Source organism: Somniosus microcephalus, chromosome 23 (genome assembly GCF_052327205.1).
Source record: "Somniosus microcephalus isolate GS21.2 chromosome 23, FLI_Smic_1.0, whole genome shotgun sequence".
NCBI classification, from domain to species: domain Eukaryota; kingdom Metazoa; phylum Chordata; class Chondrichthyes; order Squaliformes; family Somniosidae; genus Somniosus; species Somniosus microcephalus.
Genome location: NC_141009.1, coordinates 16,955,399 through 16,976,723, shown reverse-complemented (window position 1 = coordinate 16,976,723; position 21,325 = coordinate 16,955,399). Strand labels below are relative to the sequence as shown.

General features: G+C 41.5%; 1 protein-coding gene across 3 annotated transcripts in view; it reads right to left on the bottom strand.

The window, feature by feature from the left end:
• Positions 1 to 1,247: 1,247 nt before the first annotated feature.
• Positions 1,248 to 21,325, bottom strand: part of lrrc8aa (leucine rich repeat containing 8 VRAC subunit Aa) — a 61,907-nt gene continuing 41,829 nt past the window's right edge. For all 3 annotated transcript variants that reach the window (XM_085965494.1, XM_085965493.1, XM_085965495.1), the window contains 2 exons: positions 13,015 to 15,193; positions 1,248 to 11,670 (listed from right to left, as the gene is read on the bottom strand). In XM_085965494.1, the coding sequence (XP_085821620.1) occupies positions 11,395 to 11,670; positions 13,015 to 15,186 (2,448 nt within the window). In that variant the 5' untranslated portion in view covers positions 15,187 to 15,193 and the 3' untranslated portion in view covers positions 1,248 to 11,394. The remainder of the gene's footprint in view (positions 11,671 to 13,014; positions 15,194 to 21,325) is intronic.

Here is a 21,325-nt window from a genome sequence, read left to right as displayed (position 1 = left end):
TTTAGTTTCAGGTTAGTGGGGTGTCATTTGCTGTCCAGGGCTGGCATGAGATTTCTTATCATTGCCTTCAGTCGCCTTTTGACTCCACTCCTGCTGAATTCTTGGTCTCATTTTGAGACTCTCATTATCCCCAGGTAACTTATTGACTTTGCAGATCAGCTGAAAAGCTTCTATTTTATCTAAACTACTATTGTACTTTTAACAATCTTGACGATAAATTGTATTAATCCGATTGGTTAACTTATACTGGTTATATTGATATACTGGTCTATTTCCTAAATAGTCAAAAATTTAAAAAGTCGTAAGACACACTTGTGACTTGATTGATAGGATACAATGGGTTAGACACTGGTCTTTTACCTCTGGAACCCAGGTTGAAATCCAGCTCATGTTTGTGGGATGAAAGTTTCCTTTAGGTGCTGGCTGTTTTGGGTAGTCTCAATCCAGTTCTTAGTGGGCAGGGGTCTTCAGCACTAAACAACCCTTGATTAAGCACTAATTGGCAATGTCACTCAGACTGACTGGTTGGTGTTAATGGAAAAAAGTCAGTGGTGCAATGGGGGGAGGAGAGAAGAGAGATATTGGGAACATGGGACAGAGTAGAGGGAGCTTTACATCTGTGTGCATTGTTTACACCTCCCATGACTATTTTACAGTCAGTCAAGAATACTCATGTATATCTCAACAAACCAAAGGAAACACCCAGTCTTAATAAATATCACTGCAAAAAAAAAAAATCACTGCACTCCAATAGCATCAAAGATATTTAATGCTTAAATGGCCTATTGACTAACTATGTTAAGCTCTAACTTAAGAAAAAGTTTAAATTGGCATTCAGAATTGACATTTAAAGTCAGCCACTCTGGGTTGTCGGGCGGTTTGTGGTAAGGGAGGATAATGGAACAGAGGAGAATCATTTTTCCACAATGGTCAAGCAGGCTTCTTCATGGGTCAGCCAAGGAGTGACATGGACGGTGTTCATGGACATCTTTATGATCTGGAGCTTTTGGTCCAGAGACCCAAGGAGAATAATGTGGGGTAGGAGGTGGATGAAAAATAAAGAATTGGTGACGGAAGGGGTCGCAGATGTATAAACAAATACTAAAAATAATCTGATTACTAATCACCGACAAGACAGCGTTAATTCTTCAGGTCACCTAAGGATTTGAAATTGTGACTTTGAGATTCTTTAAAACGACAAACATAAAATGGAACACACTTGTAAAAGTCACAATAAACACATACACTTGTTTCTTCATGTGTAATAGTATCATTTTTAATATAAAAATGTGACTTCAGCTGTTAAAACAGTTCAAACAAAAGAGAGATACAGTCAGGTAGTTTAACACCATTTCAGGTAACCAAGTAAAATGATTAATCTTTTTAAAATCTGGTTTGGGCAGCATTATGTCAGAATACTCATGGAACTGGATCACTTTTTTCCCCTTTAATTTTTTTTGTTGACAATCTCCTTGAGGTCAGAACATGAGGCAGCAATGCTCCTGTGCAAATGCAAGTACTGTATACATTATGCAGTAAAGGGTCAAACCTGGAACCTTCTTCAGATGGTTAGCTCAGTTCCACCTTGAGCAGCGCACTTAACAACTATGCCCAACTTTTCTTTAAATCACAAAATACACCAGTTTCTTTAAGAGCAGTATTTTGTTACTGTCCTAGGATTTATCAAACTAACCTCCAATGAAACCTCTCTACTGTGGCAGTATTAATTCTTCACCTGCTATTTAATCCAATTTTGTCGCCCTTTCCCCACATCCAATTATATTCTTCCATTTCTAATAACCTTTGGTATCAAAATAATCTAATTTACCATTTTGTTCTTCCAGCAATAATTCTAAGTCTATACCTTTTTGTTGCCAATTTGCCAACAAGTGGAAACAATCTTTCACTGTGCACCCTCTCAAAACCTTTCATAATCTTGAAAAGTTATAACATTTAAAATGGAAGTACGTGCTAAGTTGAGAGAGAGAAAAAATGCTACGTGGTGCTTTAAGTTTCTGGAAATGCTGTATAAAGTTCAGACATCAAGGCTTAAATAAAGTAATTTTTGATGTTGCTTTACAAGATGCCACTTCATCTTAAAGTGGAGGGTGCGAACTGGGAAGTAGGGAGAAAGTTGCAGAAACAGGGTGGCGTGAAGCTATGAAGAGATTTGTAGATGAGGACGCAGGTTTTGAAATCAATGTGTTGGAGATGAGGAGTCAGCAAATGTAGAGTAATAGGTGGGCAGAATTTAGTTTGGAGTAGAATCCAGGCAGTGGAGTTCTGAATGAGTTGAGTATTGAATGATTTGGGAGTTTACGTAGATTGGACTTGGGAGACCGTTACACAAAAGCATTGTAGAAATCAAGCCTGAAGGTGGTAAATGTACAAATGAGAGTTTCAGTGGTGGAGCGATGAGTTAGGGGAGGCAAGTGATGTCAATAATAAGCCACCAATATGCATTTAGTTATATATAATTGTAGATAAAATTGAAAGATTTCTACAATTATAGTAACATGCGCATCCACTACAGAAAGACCAATGTCAATAATTACAATCATTTCACATCGGTATTTTTGAGTTGACAGTGGCAGCATTTTGCCTTTAGTCTTCACAGTTATGGCCAAGTCATTCTGTACTGTTAAGGCTGTGCTGTGTAATCAGTAGCACAATTTGAAATTTTATAATAAACCACATCAGATATATTACCATGGATCATTGCCTGGTTCAAATCAAGCAGTTGCCTCACAGCGCCAGGGACCCGGGTTCAAATCTGGCCTCGGGCGACTGTGTGTGGAGTTTGCACATTCTCCCCGTGTCTGCGTGGGTTTCCTCCGGGTGCTCCTGTTTCCTCCCACAGTCCAAAGATGTGCGGGTTAGGTTGATTTGGCTATGATAAATTGACCCTTAGTGTTAGGGGATTAAATACATGGGGTTACGGGGATAGGGTGGGATATGTGTCGGTGCAGGCTCGATGGGCCGAAATGGCCTCTATCTGCACTATGGGGATTCTGTGATTCTGTGAAACTAGCCTGAGCACCCAGCACCATTTAAAAAAGGTAGGAAGAAAGCTCCTGGGGAACTCTTAAATAAAAAGACAAATGCTAAAAATAAACAGCACATCTATTAACAGCTGGAAAGAGAAATATATTAGCATTCTGGATAGAGACCTTTCATCGTAGGACCACAGATTATTGCGCACAAACACAAAAGCTACAAAATTTAAACATTCTTACTTTGTACATAATATTGCTCATTTAAAAAACAAAGTGTTTTAGGCACAAATAAGATTAGGGGCAATTCCAATTTGCCACAATCCTCAAAGACAGGTGAGTTAGCTGTAATCTTTGATACTTGCATATCTACTTAATCAGATACAAAAGACTAAATTAAATACACACACAGTTAAATGACTGTTCAGCTTATCCACAATTAAGAAGTCTTGTCCTTTTATTGAACACTGATCTTTTACTTCTTTAAGCTTTCTCCCATCTCCACTGGTATTCTCTCCCCCCTCCCCCCCCAAAATTTGGCTCTCCTTGGTTCCCAGATTAAAAATAACTTGCATTTCTACAGTGCCCCTCAGAAACAAGAAACTGTCAAAGTGCTTTATATTGAAGGAAAAAAGTTTTACCACTAATCTACAAAGTTAGTGAAGTAAAAACTGATCAACAATCAAAACTATACAACTTGAAATTCATTTGATCATTTTGAGAAATGTGACAATTTGTGTTTGATTTCCAAGTGGTTTAAAATGCTACCTATTTTCACAGCCTTGCATGTAAAGACAACCCATGGCACTTTTCTCACTGCCTTTGATTCTGGTTGCTATTTAAATGGCGGAATCTGTTTCCATGGATTTCCATAACAGTAAAGTGGAGTTTGCACATTCTCCCCGTGTTTGCATGGGTTTCCTCCGGGTGCTCCGGTTTCCTCCCACAGTCCAAAGATGTGTGGGTTAGGTTGATTGGCTATGATAAATTGACCCTTAGTGTTAGGGGGATTAAATACGTGGGGTTACGGGGATAGGGTGGGATATGTGTTGGTGTAGGGGTTACGGGGATCGGGTGGGATATGTGTCGGTGCAGGCTCGATGGGCCGAAATGGCCTCTATCTGCATTGTGGGGTTTCTGCGATCTGTGATAAACAGTATATTCATAATTTGAATTTTAGCAATTAAGTCTTTAAATTCAATCCCCCAGATTCACAATTTAAAAAAAAAAACTGCTTGGATGTTAACAGTGGTAAATTGGTCCCTGATGGCTCAATGGCGTTATCCAGTGAGCAGCTGAAACAGATGAGAAAAGTTGCCGATTCAATTCCAGGTCAGTGCTAAGCTAGCTGGTTTCAGCCAAGGTGGCAGTATGGGTGCCTCAAAACCCAAGTTACTGAGGTAAAAATGAGCTAGGGTTCCAGCTCCTGATTCTTGTTGGAAGTGCGTGTTTGTGGATGCCAGATAAGGAAAGGTTCAGGCTTGGCTGCAATACCCTCTGGTTGAATTGCTTGCAGATGCTCATTTTCATAGCTCACACGTAAATGATAGGGAATTCTAGGACTGCAGCCTCTACCACCAAGAAAGTCAAGTGCACCAACCTTTATCGTTGCTGGGCCAAAATCCTCGAATTCCCTACCCAACACCATTGTGTGAACACCCTCAGCACAAGAATTGCAGCATTCAAGGCTGCGACTCACCAGCACCTTCAAGATAACTAGGAATGAGTAATAAATGCAGTCATGTCAGCATTTCTACATCCCAAGAACAAATTAAAAAAAATGGCTACCTGGGCAATGTACCAGAGGATGGGTGCATCACTGCAGAACCAAATGCTTGCAAGGAGAAGTGGTGAGGGAAGAAAATCAATCAGTTTAAAACCATTTCTATATATGTGCACATACATCCCTTCCATATTACTGCAAAAAAATACTGTTCTCTGCTCCCATCAACTGAGGTGCTGTATGGTTCACTTATGGCCACACTTTAAAAACATTGTAAAAAAAAAAAAAAAGTTCTAATTTGGCCACCAGCTACACCTCAAATGCCAGTCTTCCCCCTTGCTGAGGTAGAACTCCATGCTGCTGGCAGCCTTCCAGTACCTCAGCCATTTCTCACGTGAGCCTGGACAAGTAATTACAGGAGAACTATTTGCTTGTACGAGAGGGGCAGCCAGCTAAATCCAATCCTGTTCTCACCCAACTTCCACACATTCATTTTCCAACTGGAATCACTTGATACTGGCCAGGAGCAGAAGCCTTGGTTGATATTTCCCCTCCCTAGCCCAGGGAAGAGACTGAATGTGGTATGTATACTGCCAGTCTGGCCGAGATCAGTTAACTCCGTATGGACAGGGAATCAAAACTGGAGTTCAATTAAAGAACGAAATCTGGAGATGTAATTTTCACTTAAAAGCCCTGCAATTTATATCTAAATTACTCCATGGTGTTCCCACAGGCCTTGCTATGAATACAATTTAAGACAAATTATATTAGCGAGTATTTGAAAACATGCACATCAGAAAAAATCTCATTTATGGGAAGAGGGAACAATGTGTTCCATTAACATGCTGTTGCCATGTAGGAACTGAGAAATGACAGGATTTTAATTGGTAAACTGGCCATTTTCAGCAACAGACCACTGCGGCAGCACCATTTTTGGTTAATCATATTCCTACTTCAAGCAGCAACTATTACATCTCTTTACTACAGTATGTAGTGTGTAATCTCATCATAATCTGTTTGTGTAGCAACGCTGTGAAAGTCAACATTTAACTCAAGCAAGTTGTCAACTGAAATATGGACGACTATGCTTCCTTCATATCGCCAGTGTACGGTTTTTCCTGTTTGATCGTCATCACTTTTCTTACAACTCAGTTGATTGATGTCATCCCACACCAAAATAGCCCTCAGTAGCAGTTAATTTTACAAGATTAGCAATAACTTATACAGATAGAGGTCTCTATAGGTCTGTAATACGGTAAGGGGCCTTTGATTGGTACATACTAACCACGTGGACAATCAGATCCACACAAGGGCACTTTATTTTCTGTGTTTTTAAGCTTTCTATTTTGAACTTTTTTTTCCCACATTCTTGCCTATTTAGAAAAGAATGATTTCCCACCCCAATCTGCTCAACCCATCCCAAGTACTGGAGACTGCACAGTTTCTACATCCAACCTGGGCCCACTCTCATTCGGGTCCTGACTCAATCCTACGGTCAACCAAAGATACCTGCAGATCAGCTGATCAATCAGCAAAATGATCTTGCCACCAGCAGCTGATTCCATGACAGCATGGAACGCCAGGCAAGAGCCTGGGGTCAGGTGCTATATCTTAGATTGAAAAGCTGTTTTTAAAATTTAAAAAAACAATCACCAGTAAAGAGAAATAAAAAGTAACAGTCTGGCATAGTTAGTAGCACTCTGGCGTCTGAGTCAGAGATTGTGGGTTCAGGTCCACGATGGACTTGAGCACATCATCTAGTGGACACTGTTCAGGTCGACAAAAAAAATCTCATGGCAGGATGGGAAAAGCAAGGCGTACTCCAACATTTCTCCCTCCCAGCAAATAAAACATTAGAAGTCAGAGCAGCAACAATTTGCAGTAATATGCATCAAACACTGAGGTAAATGGTGAGTTGACATACACTAGAGGGAGAATCATGAGATTTCAGAGAAAAAAACACTTTCATCTAATTTTATACAATTTTCTAATTTAAAGTAAATAGAAGGGGAAACTAAGGTGGGGTGTATAATGGACGGCCGATCTGCTATCACCTGTTTCACGCCCCCGAAGTTGAAAGTTCTGCCCATTGTCTGGGCATGCATTCATTTACTGTTTGTATATCCTTGCTGGGCACAAATTGGCTTCTGCATTTGCCGCACTTTACTTAAAGTAATTCCAGTGGTCGTAAAGCTCCTTCGGCTAACTTAATGAGATAGTAAGGCACTATATAAATGCAAGCTCTTTTTTTAAAGAGGGAATGGCCTGTAAACTTGATCAATGGTGTCTAGAATCTCAGCCTATCAATTAAACGTATGTCAATAATTTCCCCCCCGCCCCCCACCCCCAGATAGTTTTGGCTGTAAAGTGGGATGGAGAGGGAGGAGGGGAGTCATCTTAATCATATCACCTGATACGCGAGTATATGTGGCAGTAACACCAGAAAGTAAGACATTAGAAGTCAGAGCAGCAATAATGTGCAGTAATATGTATCAAACACTAAGGTAAATGGTGAGTTTACATACGCTAGAGCGGGAATCATAAGATTGCAGAGATTTCAGCAAAAATCACATTTACATCTAAGAGTTTTTTATACAATTAAATAATTTGACACTTAGATTTACATAGTTGTTTATAATACATTTGTAATATTTATATCTATTCTGATATTGCATATTTTGTACATTCTTGATGCTTATTCATTCTATTTCAATGGTGATGGACAGGTGACTAACACAAATTTATTTGCAAGAAGGGTAGGTGAGGGACGCAGATTTATCTTTTCATAAATTTAAAATGAAGAATAATTGATCACACAGAAGATCCATTCATTTACTTCAAAAAAGGAGTATAAACGTAACACACAATTTCTTAAGATTTTGGCCTGGGAGCCTATTAGCCTTCACAAAGTTATTTCAGTGTTACTGTAGTAACCCGTTTTACTGATCATCTTGTTTTTAAATCAGATTCCGTATGTAAAAAAGGTCACTGGCTGCTTGCTTTTGCACATGTGCTTCTACGTGGAGGAATGTCACAATAAGATTTTTTCTCTCTATCTGTACAATGCCCATTTGGTTTATTCCAACATCAGAGGTGATTCTCTATCTGATGAAGGGTCCCAGACCTGAAACGTTAACCCTGTTTCTCTCTGCACGGATGCTGCCTGGCTTGCTGAGTATTTCCAGCATTTTCTGTTGTTATTTCAGATTTCCAGCATCTGCAGTATTTTGCTATTATATCAGAGGTGATTAGTTGATTGTGACCTTTTAAATGCTGAACAACTTTAGGCGCTCAACTGTGATGGGAAAATCAGATTGTCATTAGGGAAACCGAAGTCTCTTGTCATGAGAGAGACAGACAGACAGAAAGATAGAATGATGAAAGCTAGTATTGAAGCACATGCAAATAATCAATCACTTCAGTTTCCAAAGCAGCATCGTGGTCCAAATAAATCACACAATAATTACAATACTGCAGAAGATGAATAATCTTGCAATTTATTCCTAGCAATTCAACTTATGTAGGTAAAAATGCCAGATTTTACTATTCTGATGAGGTAAATTTAAAAAAAGATGGGTTTATTATTGAAATATCTCGCGACATCCCAACTGAGATGCTGACCATTGGAAAACACTGCAGCTTTAAAATAGGGCTGTTAAGACATGAAATTAACATCATTTCTGGTTACATTTTAAAGAGAAATAAAATTAAAAGCAGTTTCCAAAACAGAGACTGTGAATAAAGCCTATTTCACAGCATTAGATAATACTTTCTATTGCTTTGATTAAATGTGTAAGCAAAACCAGCGTAATTACCATCACTTACACATTTAATAGGTCAGTCAAAATAACAAACCTGAGAAAGGTGTTGCTACTAGCTTGAGGCATATTCACCCCTGAAGTGAAATCTTAGCATCAATTACAATTGAAAAATAACAAAATCTTATACATCCAACTTATGCACGAAGCAAGCCAGTCCTGTTAAAGGCATACTGCAATAACTATTTCATTCTTAGTGAGTAAATGGGGATCACTGCAACATTTCCAGTAATTTGGGCATCCAACAGAAATAGAAGCTTAGCACATACATTGGCTTAGGGACACATTAGAACAGAGGCAACAATGACCTTGAAGAATATCCTTCCCCTCCCTCCCTCCCTCCCGGACGGGGAATGTTAGTGTTGGGGGCCAGAACAGTTGACATTTTTGGATCCCAGTGTCAGTGTCAAGCTCTCCCAGGTCAGGCATAGCTTGATGCATGGTAAAGCTCCTTCTACTCTGCCCCCAACAATGCACCTCAGTAGAACACCGCTACTGCAACAGCTTGGCATTTTTTGTTCAACCCATGCTTATGTGTTAGAGATTGCCAATTAGTACTTAATCAAAAGTCGTTTTGTGCTGTAGGCCCATGCCCACTAGGAACTGTTCAAAGAGCTAGCAGACAGAAGACACTTTGGTCCCATCAGTCTGGGCTGGATTTGAACCCAGATACCATAGGTGACAGGCCTGTGTCGAACCCAAGGCCACCCATCTCTCCAAATACCATTTCTCCCCCAAATTATGGTACACAGAACACTTAAAATCCCGTTCATCATCAATGGTTGAAGTACCAACCAGCACAGTACTGACATAGACACAATGAATTGGAAAGAAGAAAAAAGAAATTGTGAAGGTTTGCAATAGAAACAGAAAATACTAGAAAAGCACAAAAGGACAATCAGTATTTAAAAGACAATTAGGTTTATGTGGGTCCCACCCAAACTGCTAACCTATCTTTCTCTCAGGCGCTGACTGGCCTGTTGCATATTACCTGAAGAAAAAAATGGTTCTTTGTTCCCTACATGCCTTTAATGTCTCTCCTTGCTTCTCAATACCTCTTCTGCCCTCTTCTCACTATCATTTTCATCTTTTTTGAACTTTTTCAAATTGCTTATTTGTTCTCTTGTTTCATTGTTCTGTTTCTGGTGGGGTGAGGGCAAAGAGTAGGGAGGTGCAAGCAAATAGACAGATACAGAGCAGGAAAACCAACAAACCACTGGGGAAATCAGATATCTGATCCAAACAAAAATATAGCAGCAACACCAGGACACACAAGCTGGTTTAGAAGAGAACTGGTAGAGACAACATAACTTTAGCCTAGGATTAAACGGTGGAACTGGTCAGAAGCTAGATAGCAGGGGCAATGCCCATGAACAAACAGCCACAGTGCAGCATGCAAGTTCATTATCAACAGTACTGAGTTAGAAAGGTCAACTGCTGGAGTGTACAGAACATATCAAAAAGGTACAGTACGCTACGATGAGGGAAACATTTTACACAGAAAAACATTAAAAAATTAATCTTTAAGTGAATTTTTCCATTTCAATTTCCCAACCTCCCCAAATGCTAAAGTACAATGCCCTAGATACCATCTTCCAATGCCCATTCTTCATACATGAACCTACACAATGACAACAGGCTATATGACAATAGAGACATCTCAACCAAGCCCAGTTCCGTCTTTAACCGAGGTTTACACAGATGCATTTCCAGGTGGGGTCAGTGGACAATAAACAGGAGCAGAAACCCTCAGCTCCCCACCCCCCCTGCTGATTTTTCACCTTCCTTACCTAGGGTGCAGAGATCCGCTAACTCCACACAAACCAAGTATTGAACCGGGGACCTTGTGGTTGTGCCCATGCTGCATTTACCCACTAAGTTAAATGGCTGTTAATTAATGGTAAAAGTTAGAATTCGAATTGCCTCTTCTCTCAAAATATGAGTAGAGGAACATTTCTCACGTGTATACTTTATCTTCACTGCTACAATCAGAATTATTTTTGAGGAACAGTTACATATATCATGGAAAATAGGTTTTGTTTTTTAGGAACTTTTTAAAAAAAAGTAAAAGATGTGCCCAAACAACGTAATTAAATTGAAACTTAAAAATAAACTAGCCTTTAGTCTTTAACAGTTTTATAAAAAATCCATCCAGCCAGTCCCCAAAACTCAATACTCACTCCTCTCGGAATACTGCTTACATCTGCAAGATAGGCCTCCACGGAAATTCCCCTTCCTCTCCTTAACTACTTTGACAACATGACACAGGAGTATTATGTAGTGTTTTGCTCCATTTGAAAGGGAATGGTGGAAAGGATGTGAAATCATGAGTTCAGCTCAATCATCATGCTAAACAAAAAAAAATCAGCTTGATGAGAAACTGGAATTTTTTTTGGCCTAAGAATGATCAAAAGGGATATCATTTAAAAAAAAATATCACCGGTTGTTTCATGCAAAGATTGTATTGCCTGCTCGGGGCAGATACAGTACCGGTCCCTAATACAGTACCAGCTAAATAAATAACAAGGCATTGGCAATATCAGTCTGTTGACATGTCATGGCTACAAACGTGTTAGCTTTTTTGTGATTCATTAAAGCAGAAGTACTAATTGTGTTAAGATATTTAAACCAGCTATTTCTTTAAGTGATTCTTTTAAGTTACTGGCAGGCTTTCCATTCTGTCGATCACTCTGTTCCCCATGGAGAGCACCAGTCCCAGGAACAGAAAATCAGACACATTTCTGTTATACAAACAACAGAACAGGAGATCTGCTCAATCATTCCAGTACAGCAGGCTGCAAAATCTGCTGAAAACTTGGCAATTTTGTTTTTCCTTTTCCCTTACAATATAAATAAAAATTCAGGCTTGTTCTTTGTCTGCTCGCCACAGCTGCTCCTTGACCTCAGACGGGAGTGTAGTGAAGAGATCGTCCTCGACCACGAGGCCACTCCGTTTGAGTAGCCGGCATTCTCCGAGCTCCACAGGGAGACACTCTAGTCTGTTTCCGCGAAGCTCCAGCTGTGTCAAGCTCGTCAGCTCGCCGACCCGTGACGGCAGTGATAGCAGGCAGTTATTCCCCAGGTTTAGGGTCCGGAGCTTACGGCACTGGAAGAGTTCAGGTGGCAGTGTTTCAATCTGCAAGATGGGGGCGGGGGGGCAAAGAAAGAGAACAAAAATGTCAAATATTTTAACTGATGCACTTGTTGGACTGAAGTAGCATGTTAAAAAAGAGAGCTTGTTTATTCCGAGAATACCAAAGATTTTTTTTTTTTAAACTCTAAGTATTCTCTCGTATTATACAATATTAGAAATTTGGAGGAAGTAATTTTCACACTGGCTATAGAACAGAAGCCACACAATTAAACTGCAAAAGGATGAAAAACCATTTCTTCATTAAGGGTCTCCCAGCAAATCACTTGCACATTTCAGTCTATGTTTGGCTCCGTGAACTGTAGGCATGCACAGAATATGTACAAACTGAATACAGTAGAAAGTAGTATTTTTTATTAGGTCCATTTGGACAGCACACATCTCCACATCCTCTGCTTCACTGTGAGCTCATCAATGGTGGGATTTGCACGGAGTAACTCGGGAGATTTATTTACAAAAATGCAAAACTGAGAAATATTTTTTGAAAGTAGTTACTTCTAATCCTCATTTTACTTTAGGAAAGATTAGTCGGTAGTCTGGCCTTATTTTATCTTTCTGCTGGCGAGAGTGGAGCAGGATTAGCATGTAGCTGCTTCCTAATAATAACTCTTTCGTGGGAAGGTTTAATTTGACGTTGAAATGTTAATTAAATTGGTTTGAGAAACAAAAAACTTTACACTCTGCATGGGCAAAAACATGTCACGGCCGCATGTTAAAAAGGCTTCTAAGCGTTGTAAAAGTAAAGGCAAAGCCCAAATGGCATAATTATTGGTATAACTGCTACCTGCAGTAATCTAGCAGCCGCTGCTTCAAGGATTGAGTAGCTGTCGTGCGGAACAGATAATGGATGCCTCAGAGGAGACACCTATAAAGCCTCAATGTTCTGCTCTTAGAGCAAACTTGGACTAATTAAGTTCAGACTTGCGGGGGGAAAAAAAAGGTAATTGGGTAAAAGTAAAACGGGAAAACTGGAAAGGTTAAAAAGTTAATCAAAAGCAAAATACTGCAGACTATAAAACGTACTTGTGTCAGATGCCAGAACTCGAGCTTAGGGCTCCAGCGATCAAATCCCAGTCATTACACAACAGGTTGCACTCAAGCTTCCCCGACAGTTTGCCTGTCTCAACCTAGTGGAGGGTGGGACTACTTAGCACACATCTTCATGGGGTAAGCAAACAGCAATATTAATGAAGTCCGCAGAGGTTTAGACTGTCCTACCCTGCTGTTTAAAAGATTGCATTGACGATGGGCAGAAGGGGGCAAAATAGATGTAAATGTAGTTGAATATAGTGCACATATATTAATTATTAGTTGAACGCACACACTCACCCTGTTCGCAGTGACAGCGAAATACTGCAGATTCTGAAGGAATCCAATGTCCTGTGGTATGGAGGTTAGGTTATTATGACTCAAATCTAAGTACCGCAATTTGCGGCAATAGAAGAGCTGAGCGGGTATCTTTTCAATTTTGTTCCGGTTCAGGTAGAGCCTTTCCATATTGGTCAAAGTGCCAATCTGAATGGGGATATAGGCAATGTGGTTATACCACAGCTTAAGGCAGACTAGGCGCCGTAGGTGCTGGAAGCTGATTATTTCCTCGATTGTCTTCAAGTTGTTGTCTTTGAGATCGATCTCCTGCAAGTTATGGAGACTGAAGATGGAGTGTGGGATTCGCTCCAGGTCACAACGGATCAATTCCAATTCTGTCAGATTAACCATCTTCTTTAGGCTATTGAGGACCATAAGCTTGGTGCCCTCATTGTTGATGGACAATTTCTGCAGATGGACTCCAACATCCGTGACGACCTGTGGCAACTTTGTCAGGTTGCTCTTCAACCTCAAAACTTTGAGGCATTTGAGTTCCCGCAAGCCGTCAATCACAATGTAGCGATTGTTCTCCGCACTCAGATTCCCAGTTAGGTGAAGCTCTTCGAGGTTCTTCAGGCTGTAGATCCATAGAGGGATCTCTTTGATGTCTGTAAACTTAATATGTAGTGACTTCAGGTGCTCCCGTAAGAAGGCAAGAGCTGGTGCCTCAATCTTTGCTGGGGTGTGGTACAACCAGAGTTCTTTGAGGTTGGTAAGTTGGGCAATGATCGGAGGAATGGTGACATCCAGGATCATCTCCAGTTTGAGCACTTCTAGCTCGGTCAGGTCAAAGATGGTGTCTGGGATTCCACTCAGCATGAAGAGGTGGAGCTCCAGTTTGTCCTGAGAGTTTTTCATGATCCTCTGCCGGAGTTTCTCCAGGGTCCACTCATTATTCAGATTGAGCTGCCGTAATTTGTTCTCGCTGACCTCGGACAGAAAGACGGCAAAACGCTTCGAGTACAACGGATCGTACTGATCAATCAGGTGCAACATGAAAGCAAAATCATTCTTGACATCAGGGATGTCGCTGTAGCTGCTCTCCTCCCGAATGGACTCGAATGAATACTTTTTCAGAGAACGCCGGAGCATCCACCAGAGTGTGTACATGCAAATGAGTCCATAGACAATCACTAAACTAATGTAAAAGGATGCAAGGATCTTGAACAGTGTAGCTAATGGATGGGCGCACTGGTACACACGGTACCCTGTAAGGTTCTGAATGTCCACTATACAGGACACATCAAATTTTATATCGTCAACATAATAAAGTGAGTAACTAATAATGAGCGCAAATTTGATTACTTTGATAATAGTCTGTCTCATGTAGAGTTGGTAAACTATATCCCCTTCCTCTACATGGGTACGGAATTTCTTTACTTTTTCAAACAGGGCTTTAGCTTGCTCTCCCTCCTTCTTATCCAGTACACCCGTTTCCGAGCGATCAACTATCCCCTGCTCGATGCGAGATTTTGTTCTTTGCAGCATGGGTACGCTGGCCTCCACATCCTCACTCACCGAGGAGGATTTCTTTGCCATTGAGCCATTCATTTTAACAAATGACTGTTTTGGGTCACTCTCCTCCACCACGGTTTCAGATAGCGCCCGCGTTGTCCACGGTGAGTCAAAACATTTCAGAAGGATGGATACAAAGTGTTCCAGCTTGGAGCTGGTCCGAGGATATTTGAACCAGAAATTACTGCACACCAAGAACACCAGTGTGTGCAGAAGTACAAGGTATGGAAAGTATTTTGCAAACCAGTGAAGTTTATTCTCATAGCATACCGCATCCACATAGTTGTACTGGTGCCGGTCCAAGTCATACTGGATACCCGTCGGCTCATTGGAAAATGGGGGAAGGACTGAAGATGGTGGGAGGGATGCATTTGGGTATTCAGCGGTTGGCGACTCGGTGGGTAGTGGCTGAACAGGTTCAACGCACGTATTATTCATGACCCACTTGCAGGGTAAACAAATCATTTTGTCTTGTGTGACCTGCAGTGTGCCACCAAACACTGCTATCATAAGCATTACGATGGAGATGTAGTCCGTAAACACGTCCCACCATGGTTTCAAGATGCGGTAGGCAGGCTGGGTGTCAGCAAAATATCGTAGTTCTGTTACCGGAATCATCACGCACCTGGAAATTAAGAGAGAAACAAGTCATGGCAGATAACACGTGCACCTAAGATAGTGTTCTCACTAGGATCTCAAAGGATAATGGTGGGCACTGAACATTTTTGCACTGCGTACACCCAGCAGCATAATTAAACTTGGGCTATGTCTGTATGGAAAGATTATTTTTTACCATATAGAGTGCAGTACTAATTGCTACCGGTCTGTCACAGGTGGTGGTGCTAGTGGGAGCAAATTGAGGTGATGAATTAAGAGAATCATATAAGTAGGATTTCAAACATTAATGTATATAGTGTATCGCTGAGGCTTGTTCATGACAGGAGCATTATGGCAGGTAATGCACAATGTGTTATTTTGCTGTAGCTCAGTGTAACTTACATGTTCCTTTAGGGCAGGGGTGTTCAATCTTTTGGTGCTCAGGCTGGACCAGGACCACAAGCCACAACAAGTGTGAATAGACCGCATGATTAAAATGTTTTAGCGTCAGGCAAAATCACGATGAAATATCAGGTCCAACACAATCACTTTCTTCTTCAATAAAAACATTTCCACATTAACTGGAGCATGACTCACAACCGCTTAAATAAAATACTTCCAAAAATCATAGGATTTGTAGTTGTTGGCAACACGGTGTGCAGTGCTCCCATTGATACTCATTAATAAAAAAAATATATGCTCAAACGTAAAAAGAAATCACCCATTCATAAAAAAAATCAAACACTCAAACCCACATAGATAAATGGCAAATTCCAGGCAAAATTGCCTGCCTGGGCCATGTTTCTCTTTTTGCTGGCTGGTGCTGGTTTGTACTCTATATTCCAGCTTCTGCTGGCAATCTCTACTTCCCAGTAAAGTCTGGTCTTCTCTGCCGCTGTCGTCCGTCACCTGGTCTGGTTTGCTCCGGTGCAGCCCACTTCTATCTCTTGGCTCTGCCGATATCTGCTCCCTGAAGTTTCCGAAGGGAGGAGAAGCTTTTTGAACTCATGGCCAAACAATAAAGGCTTTTCCTCTCGATTAGTCTAAATCTACCAATGAAGAAGCAGGCATTTCCGAACCTCCAGGGTCAGGAAATCAAAATGCTGAAGCCAGCAGAAGACACTTATGAGCTCAAGCATGCAAACAGAAAACAACCCAAACAGGGCTTTGAGGAATGATAAAAGGAGCTTGGGTGTCCAATGGGCAGCTTTAAGGCATTCTTTCTATTTCCATTATAAATATAGACGTGAAAAAAATAGAATTTATGACTTTAAAATGGTGACTGACATCTGCACACCCTGGTCCAACTTTCCGCTACCCTCTAACCAATGTTCCCTGTAATGTGTGCGCGCGCGGTCCCTTTAACTGGCTGCGCGGCCCATTCAAATTTTCGTGCGTGTGCGGTTATTTCCATTGAAAAGCCGGTGAGCGGCCTGCGAGTGACTGGGAATGTTGCCCCTAACCCTGCTTCACTCGTAGTCTACACGGTGCGCAACGCCACAGGAGATTGACTCGTAATATATTATGAGTATAGCATGCAGATCCTCCATGTGTCACACTTGCTTCTTGTAACACTACTCACAGGTTTGCTGGTTACAACATCTCTTGTAACTCACTGTGTGCAACTCAATGGAAGATCTGCTAGTAATATGATACAAGTGGTATATCCAGCTTATATTTCCCGTCTGTCACACCAAGTATGACTCTGCAAATGTGTCACATAAAGGCAAGTAGATATTGAAATGTACAAAGCCCCGTGACAATTGAAAATACTTTAATCGATGCAGCAGCTAGAATATCTGTAACCCATGACTGACCGTACCACACTTTTTAAAAGAAAGCCAGGGTTCAGAGCTATAACTGGAAGAGCAATAAACATCCTGACCTCACCCAGTTTTCCTACAGCATAGGAGCATACATCTGCTTAAAAAAAAAAATAGCCTCGTGACAAAACCATACAGCAGTTTTAAGGAAGTCAATATCCCACAGCACCTGGCATGATCAATTTAATTTTACAGTAAATTAAAGTATCATTTACCCTCAGGCTTGGAGTAAAGAGATATTAGAATCCAGTCTGCAGATTGATAAAAATGCAGATGGCTGTGAAATGACATCACACTACTGGCATCGCCTGGTCCACCAATCGCATGAATGAAAGGTGAACTTTCACACCATTCCATACCTCAATTTACTATTAGTAGCAACCTCTTTCGTAACACGTATGATTTTCACTTCCATTGAAATCAATGGCAAAGGAAACGCTGGGTGGGTGTGTGTGCTGTGAGGAGGATGCAGAGAAACTCCAGTACGATTTGGACAGGTTGGGTGATTGGGCAGATGCATGGCAGATGCAGTATAATGTGGATAAATGCGAAGTTATCCACTTTGGTGGCAAAAAACAGGAAGACAGATTATTATCTGAACGGTAATAGATTGGGAGAAGGGGAAGTGCAACGAGACCTGGGTGTCCTTGTGCACCAGTCGCTGAAGGTAAGCATGCAGGTTAAGAAGGCAAATGGTATGTTGGCCTTCGTATCGAGAGGATTCGAGTACAGGAGCAAGGATGTCTTGCTGCAGTTGTACAGGGCCTTGGTGGGACCATATCTTGAGTATTGTGTGCAGTTTTGGTCGCCTTATCTGAGGAAGGATGTTCTTGCGATGGAGGGAGTGCAGTGAAGATTCACCAGTCTGATACCTGTGATGGCAGGAATGACGTATGAGGAGAGATTGGGTCGATTAGGCTTATATTCGCTAGAGTTTAGAAGAATGAGGGGATCTCATTGAAACTTATAAAATTCTAACAGGACTCGACAGACTAGATGCAGGAAGGATGTTCCTGATGGCAGGGGAGTCCAGAACCAGGGGTCACAGTCTAAGGATAAGGGGTAAGCCATTTAGGACGGAGATGAGGAGGAATTTCTTCACCCAGAGAGTGGTGAACCTGTGGAATTCTCTACCACAGAAGGCAGTTGAGGCCAATTAATTTATATTCAAGAAGGAGTTAGATATATTTCTTAAGGCTAAAGGGATATGGGGAGAAAGCAGGGACAGGGTCCTGAATTTGGATGATCAGCCATGATCTCATTAAATGGCGGAACAGGCTCGAGGGGCCGAATGGCCTACTCCTGCTCCTATCTTCTATGTTTCTATGAAATTAGGCGTGGTGTATCATCAGGCTGCTGATTTGCTATGGGCCCGTTTCGTACTACTGGCGAAGACCAATTTCATCCCTGTATTTTTGCATGGCACAATGGGATTATATTTTCTCGGGTTAATACAATATATTGCTTAAGACAGAAAGTAACATAAATAGTACAGTATCAGTAGTATGCAACTGAATAAACTTGAACATAAAAGAACATTTTATGACTCACCCTTATCTTAGTGAGTAGGATGAGCCCGTTTGCGAGCGCTCAATTTGTGGAATCTCGGTTTAATTTTGGAGAGTTTCAAACGCAAATCAGTCTCTACATTTAAGCTTTGCTTTTTGATGTAAATAAGCAAGAAAAACTCACTTCACACAGATATGTTGAGGCAAAGTGGACAAGTATCTCAATGGATCTTTGGGACATCTCAGGGAACTCTTTTTGAATTGAGAGGCGTAACTGATCAAGAGGCATGACTTTAAAATTGTCTGGCAAAACAGAGTCACCGACACAGTCGATCAAATTCTCTTTTAGACTCATGGGACTCTTGGCCTTTGCTACAATGTCCTCTGAAAATAAATTTTGAAGTCAGGTAAAATCCTGAATTCATTTGCCTCTCTTTCATTCATTGAATTTTGTGCGAAGCCAAGACACATGCTCCAGAATTACATCTTGAACTTCTAGGACCGACATTTCGCAGTGTCCATAATAACAAAAAACAATGTCGGGAACGTAGTTACATTGTCTTACAGCACATAGCTAGTCCCTACCAAACGTTTTTGGCAAAGTTTTGTACTTTTTCGTGCATGATGTTAACATTACAGTTGTTCTTCTTAGGCAGTCCCTCGGAACCGAGGATGACTTGCTTCCACACTAAAAATGAGTTCTCAGGTGACTGATGAGTCCAATGAGGGACCCACAGTCTCTGTCACAAGTGGGGCAGACGGTGGTTGAAGGGGCAGGTGGGTGGGGTGCTTGGGTTGACGTGCGCTCCTTCTGCCGTTTGCGTTTGGCTTTCGCTTGCTCCTGGCGAAGAGACTCGGTGTTCAGCACCTTCCTGGATGCTTCTCCACTTCGTGCGGTCTTGGGCCAGGGATTCCCAGGTGTCGGTGGGGATGTTGCACTTTTTCAAGGGGGCTTTGAGGGCGTCCTTGAAGTGTTTCCTCTGCCCACCTGTGGCTCTCTTGCCGTGTCGGAGCTCCGAGTAGAGCGCTTGTTTACAGTTCTTACCTTGCAAAGAAGCGTCGAGGTCATTGAGCCTGTCAAATATATTGGCCAAAAAGCCCAGTAAAACTTGGAAGTGCTGGTTGTGGAAATGAAATGGTTATTCAGAGTCAATCAAAAACATGCAGCATTCAGTTTGCAGATTCTTGCCAAAACTTTGCCACGAGGCAGCCATCGAACTTCTTTGATTACCTTCATCTGTCCTTTCAGTTGAAAGAGCTTTTGTTTGAAAAAATCTCGTGGTTTATCTTTGAGGGCAGGATGTTTGATCTCCAAGTGGTGTTTCAGTTTGCTTGGTTTCATGCAATCCTGAGCAAAAAATTCAGCGCAAACAACGTATTACGGTTGACAATTTTTGGTAGACCAGTAAATGTGAATCTCAAGTCCAAGTAGGGAAGACCGTTTTTCCTATTTTTCTTTTGCCCGACTCTACTCGCTCCTTACACGGGATCAACATCCTCAACTTTACACTTCAAAAGATGTCCCAGTCACGTCAGTTATACAGCACGCTGCATAGTAACATCATGTACAATACCAACAATAGGTCCCGTGAGCAGCACAAGATTCAGAAGCACCAAAAAGCTCTGAAGTGTGCGCCACAAGGCGCTTGGATTGGTCCATTTTCCACTTCTAGAAACCAGCGGGAATTCAAACATTCTGCGCTGAGATCACCCTATGCGAGTCTGCACGGTGTATGCTTTTTCTTTGAATTTACACTTAAATTTGCTCAGTTTCTTTAAAATTTAATGACATTCACAGACTTTTGCTGCACCTCCTCTGGCTATGAGGGTGCAACGGTGGCTCTCCTTCTCGGGCCAGCCTGTCGTCCTCGCGCCCCACCCAATAAACCTGCCTGGGTTGGGAACCTCTGCCTTGGGCGATCTACCTGCCCATTTACCCTTCCTCCCTGTGGGGTTGCCCACCGGATGACCCGTTTGGGATTACGAAGACCATCAACGTGCCTCATATGCGGCAAAGTGCACAGGTGTGTTAAAGGTGCTGGGCAAGCTGTTGGCACCTGCTATTCCATATGGCTGCCTCCATCATTTTAATACAATTACTCCCTCAACTCCCTTGGATTGTTTTTAAAAACTTTTGTTTAAATAGTGCTTTCTCTCACTCCCTAGGATGGGTTTAATATTCCCGAGAGAGCTGGGATAGGATCCAGTTAGGAGATTGAGGTCAGCAGGTCTGGCAACATGGAGAGCCTGATTAGCACTTATGAATAAAGGTGAGTCATGCAAACACTACAAGGAAGGAATACAAATTTACAAGCCTCCATGTCCCCCCAAATTGAAACTGTTAATTTCACTCAATATGAATTTGGATTCGGACTTTCCTTTTTAAACATTAACCCTCTACTTAGTCATAAGAGTAAAAATAAGTTTACTGCACAATCTCTTATCTTGAATAGCAATACCAACCTTAAACGCAGGTAGATAAATGGCTCTATGCCTTTAGTAGGATTATGGCAGTTTGGGACAAAGCTGGTGACTGGATCACCTGAAGCTGTTTGGATGATTGGATTTTTAAACTGACTACGAATGCGGATCTGTCTCACTGCATTGGTGAGCAGCGAGCTTGTGCAGATCACCAGAACACCACAAAGACATCATATACAGTACCAACAATAAGCCCTGCGAGCAGCACAAAATTCAGAGGCACCAACAATATATGAAAAGCTCTGTCTGCTGCGCTTCCCGTTGTAACTGTCTATATTTAATAACACTCAGACCTAGAGATACTACAGAAGAAATGCAAGAACATACTAATTAGGAGCAGGAGTAGGC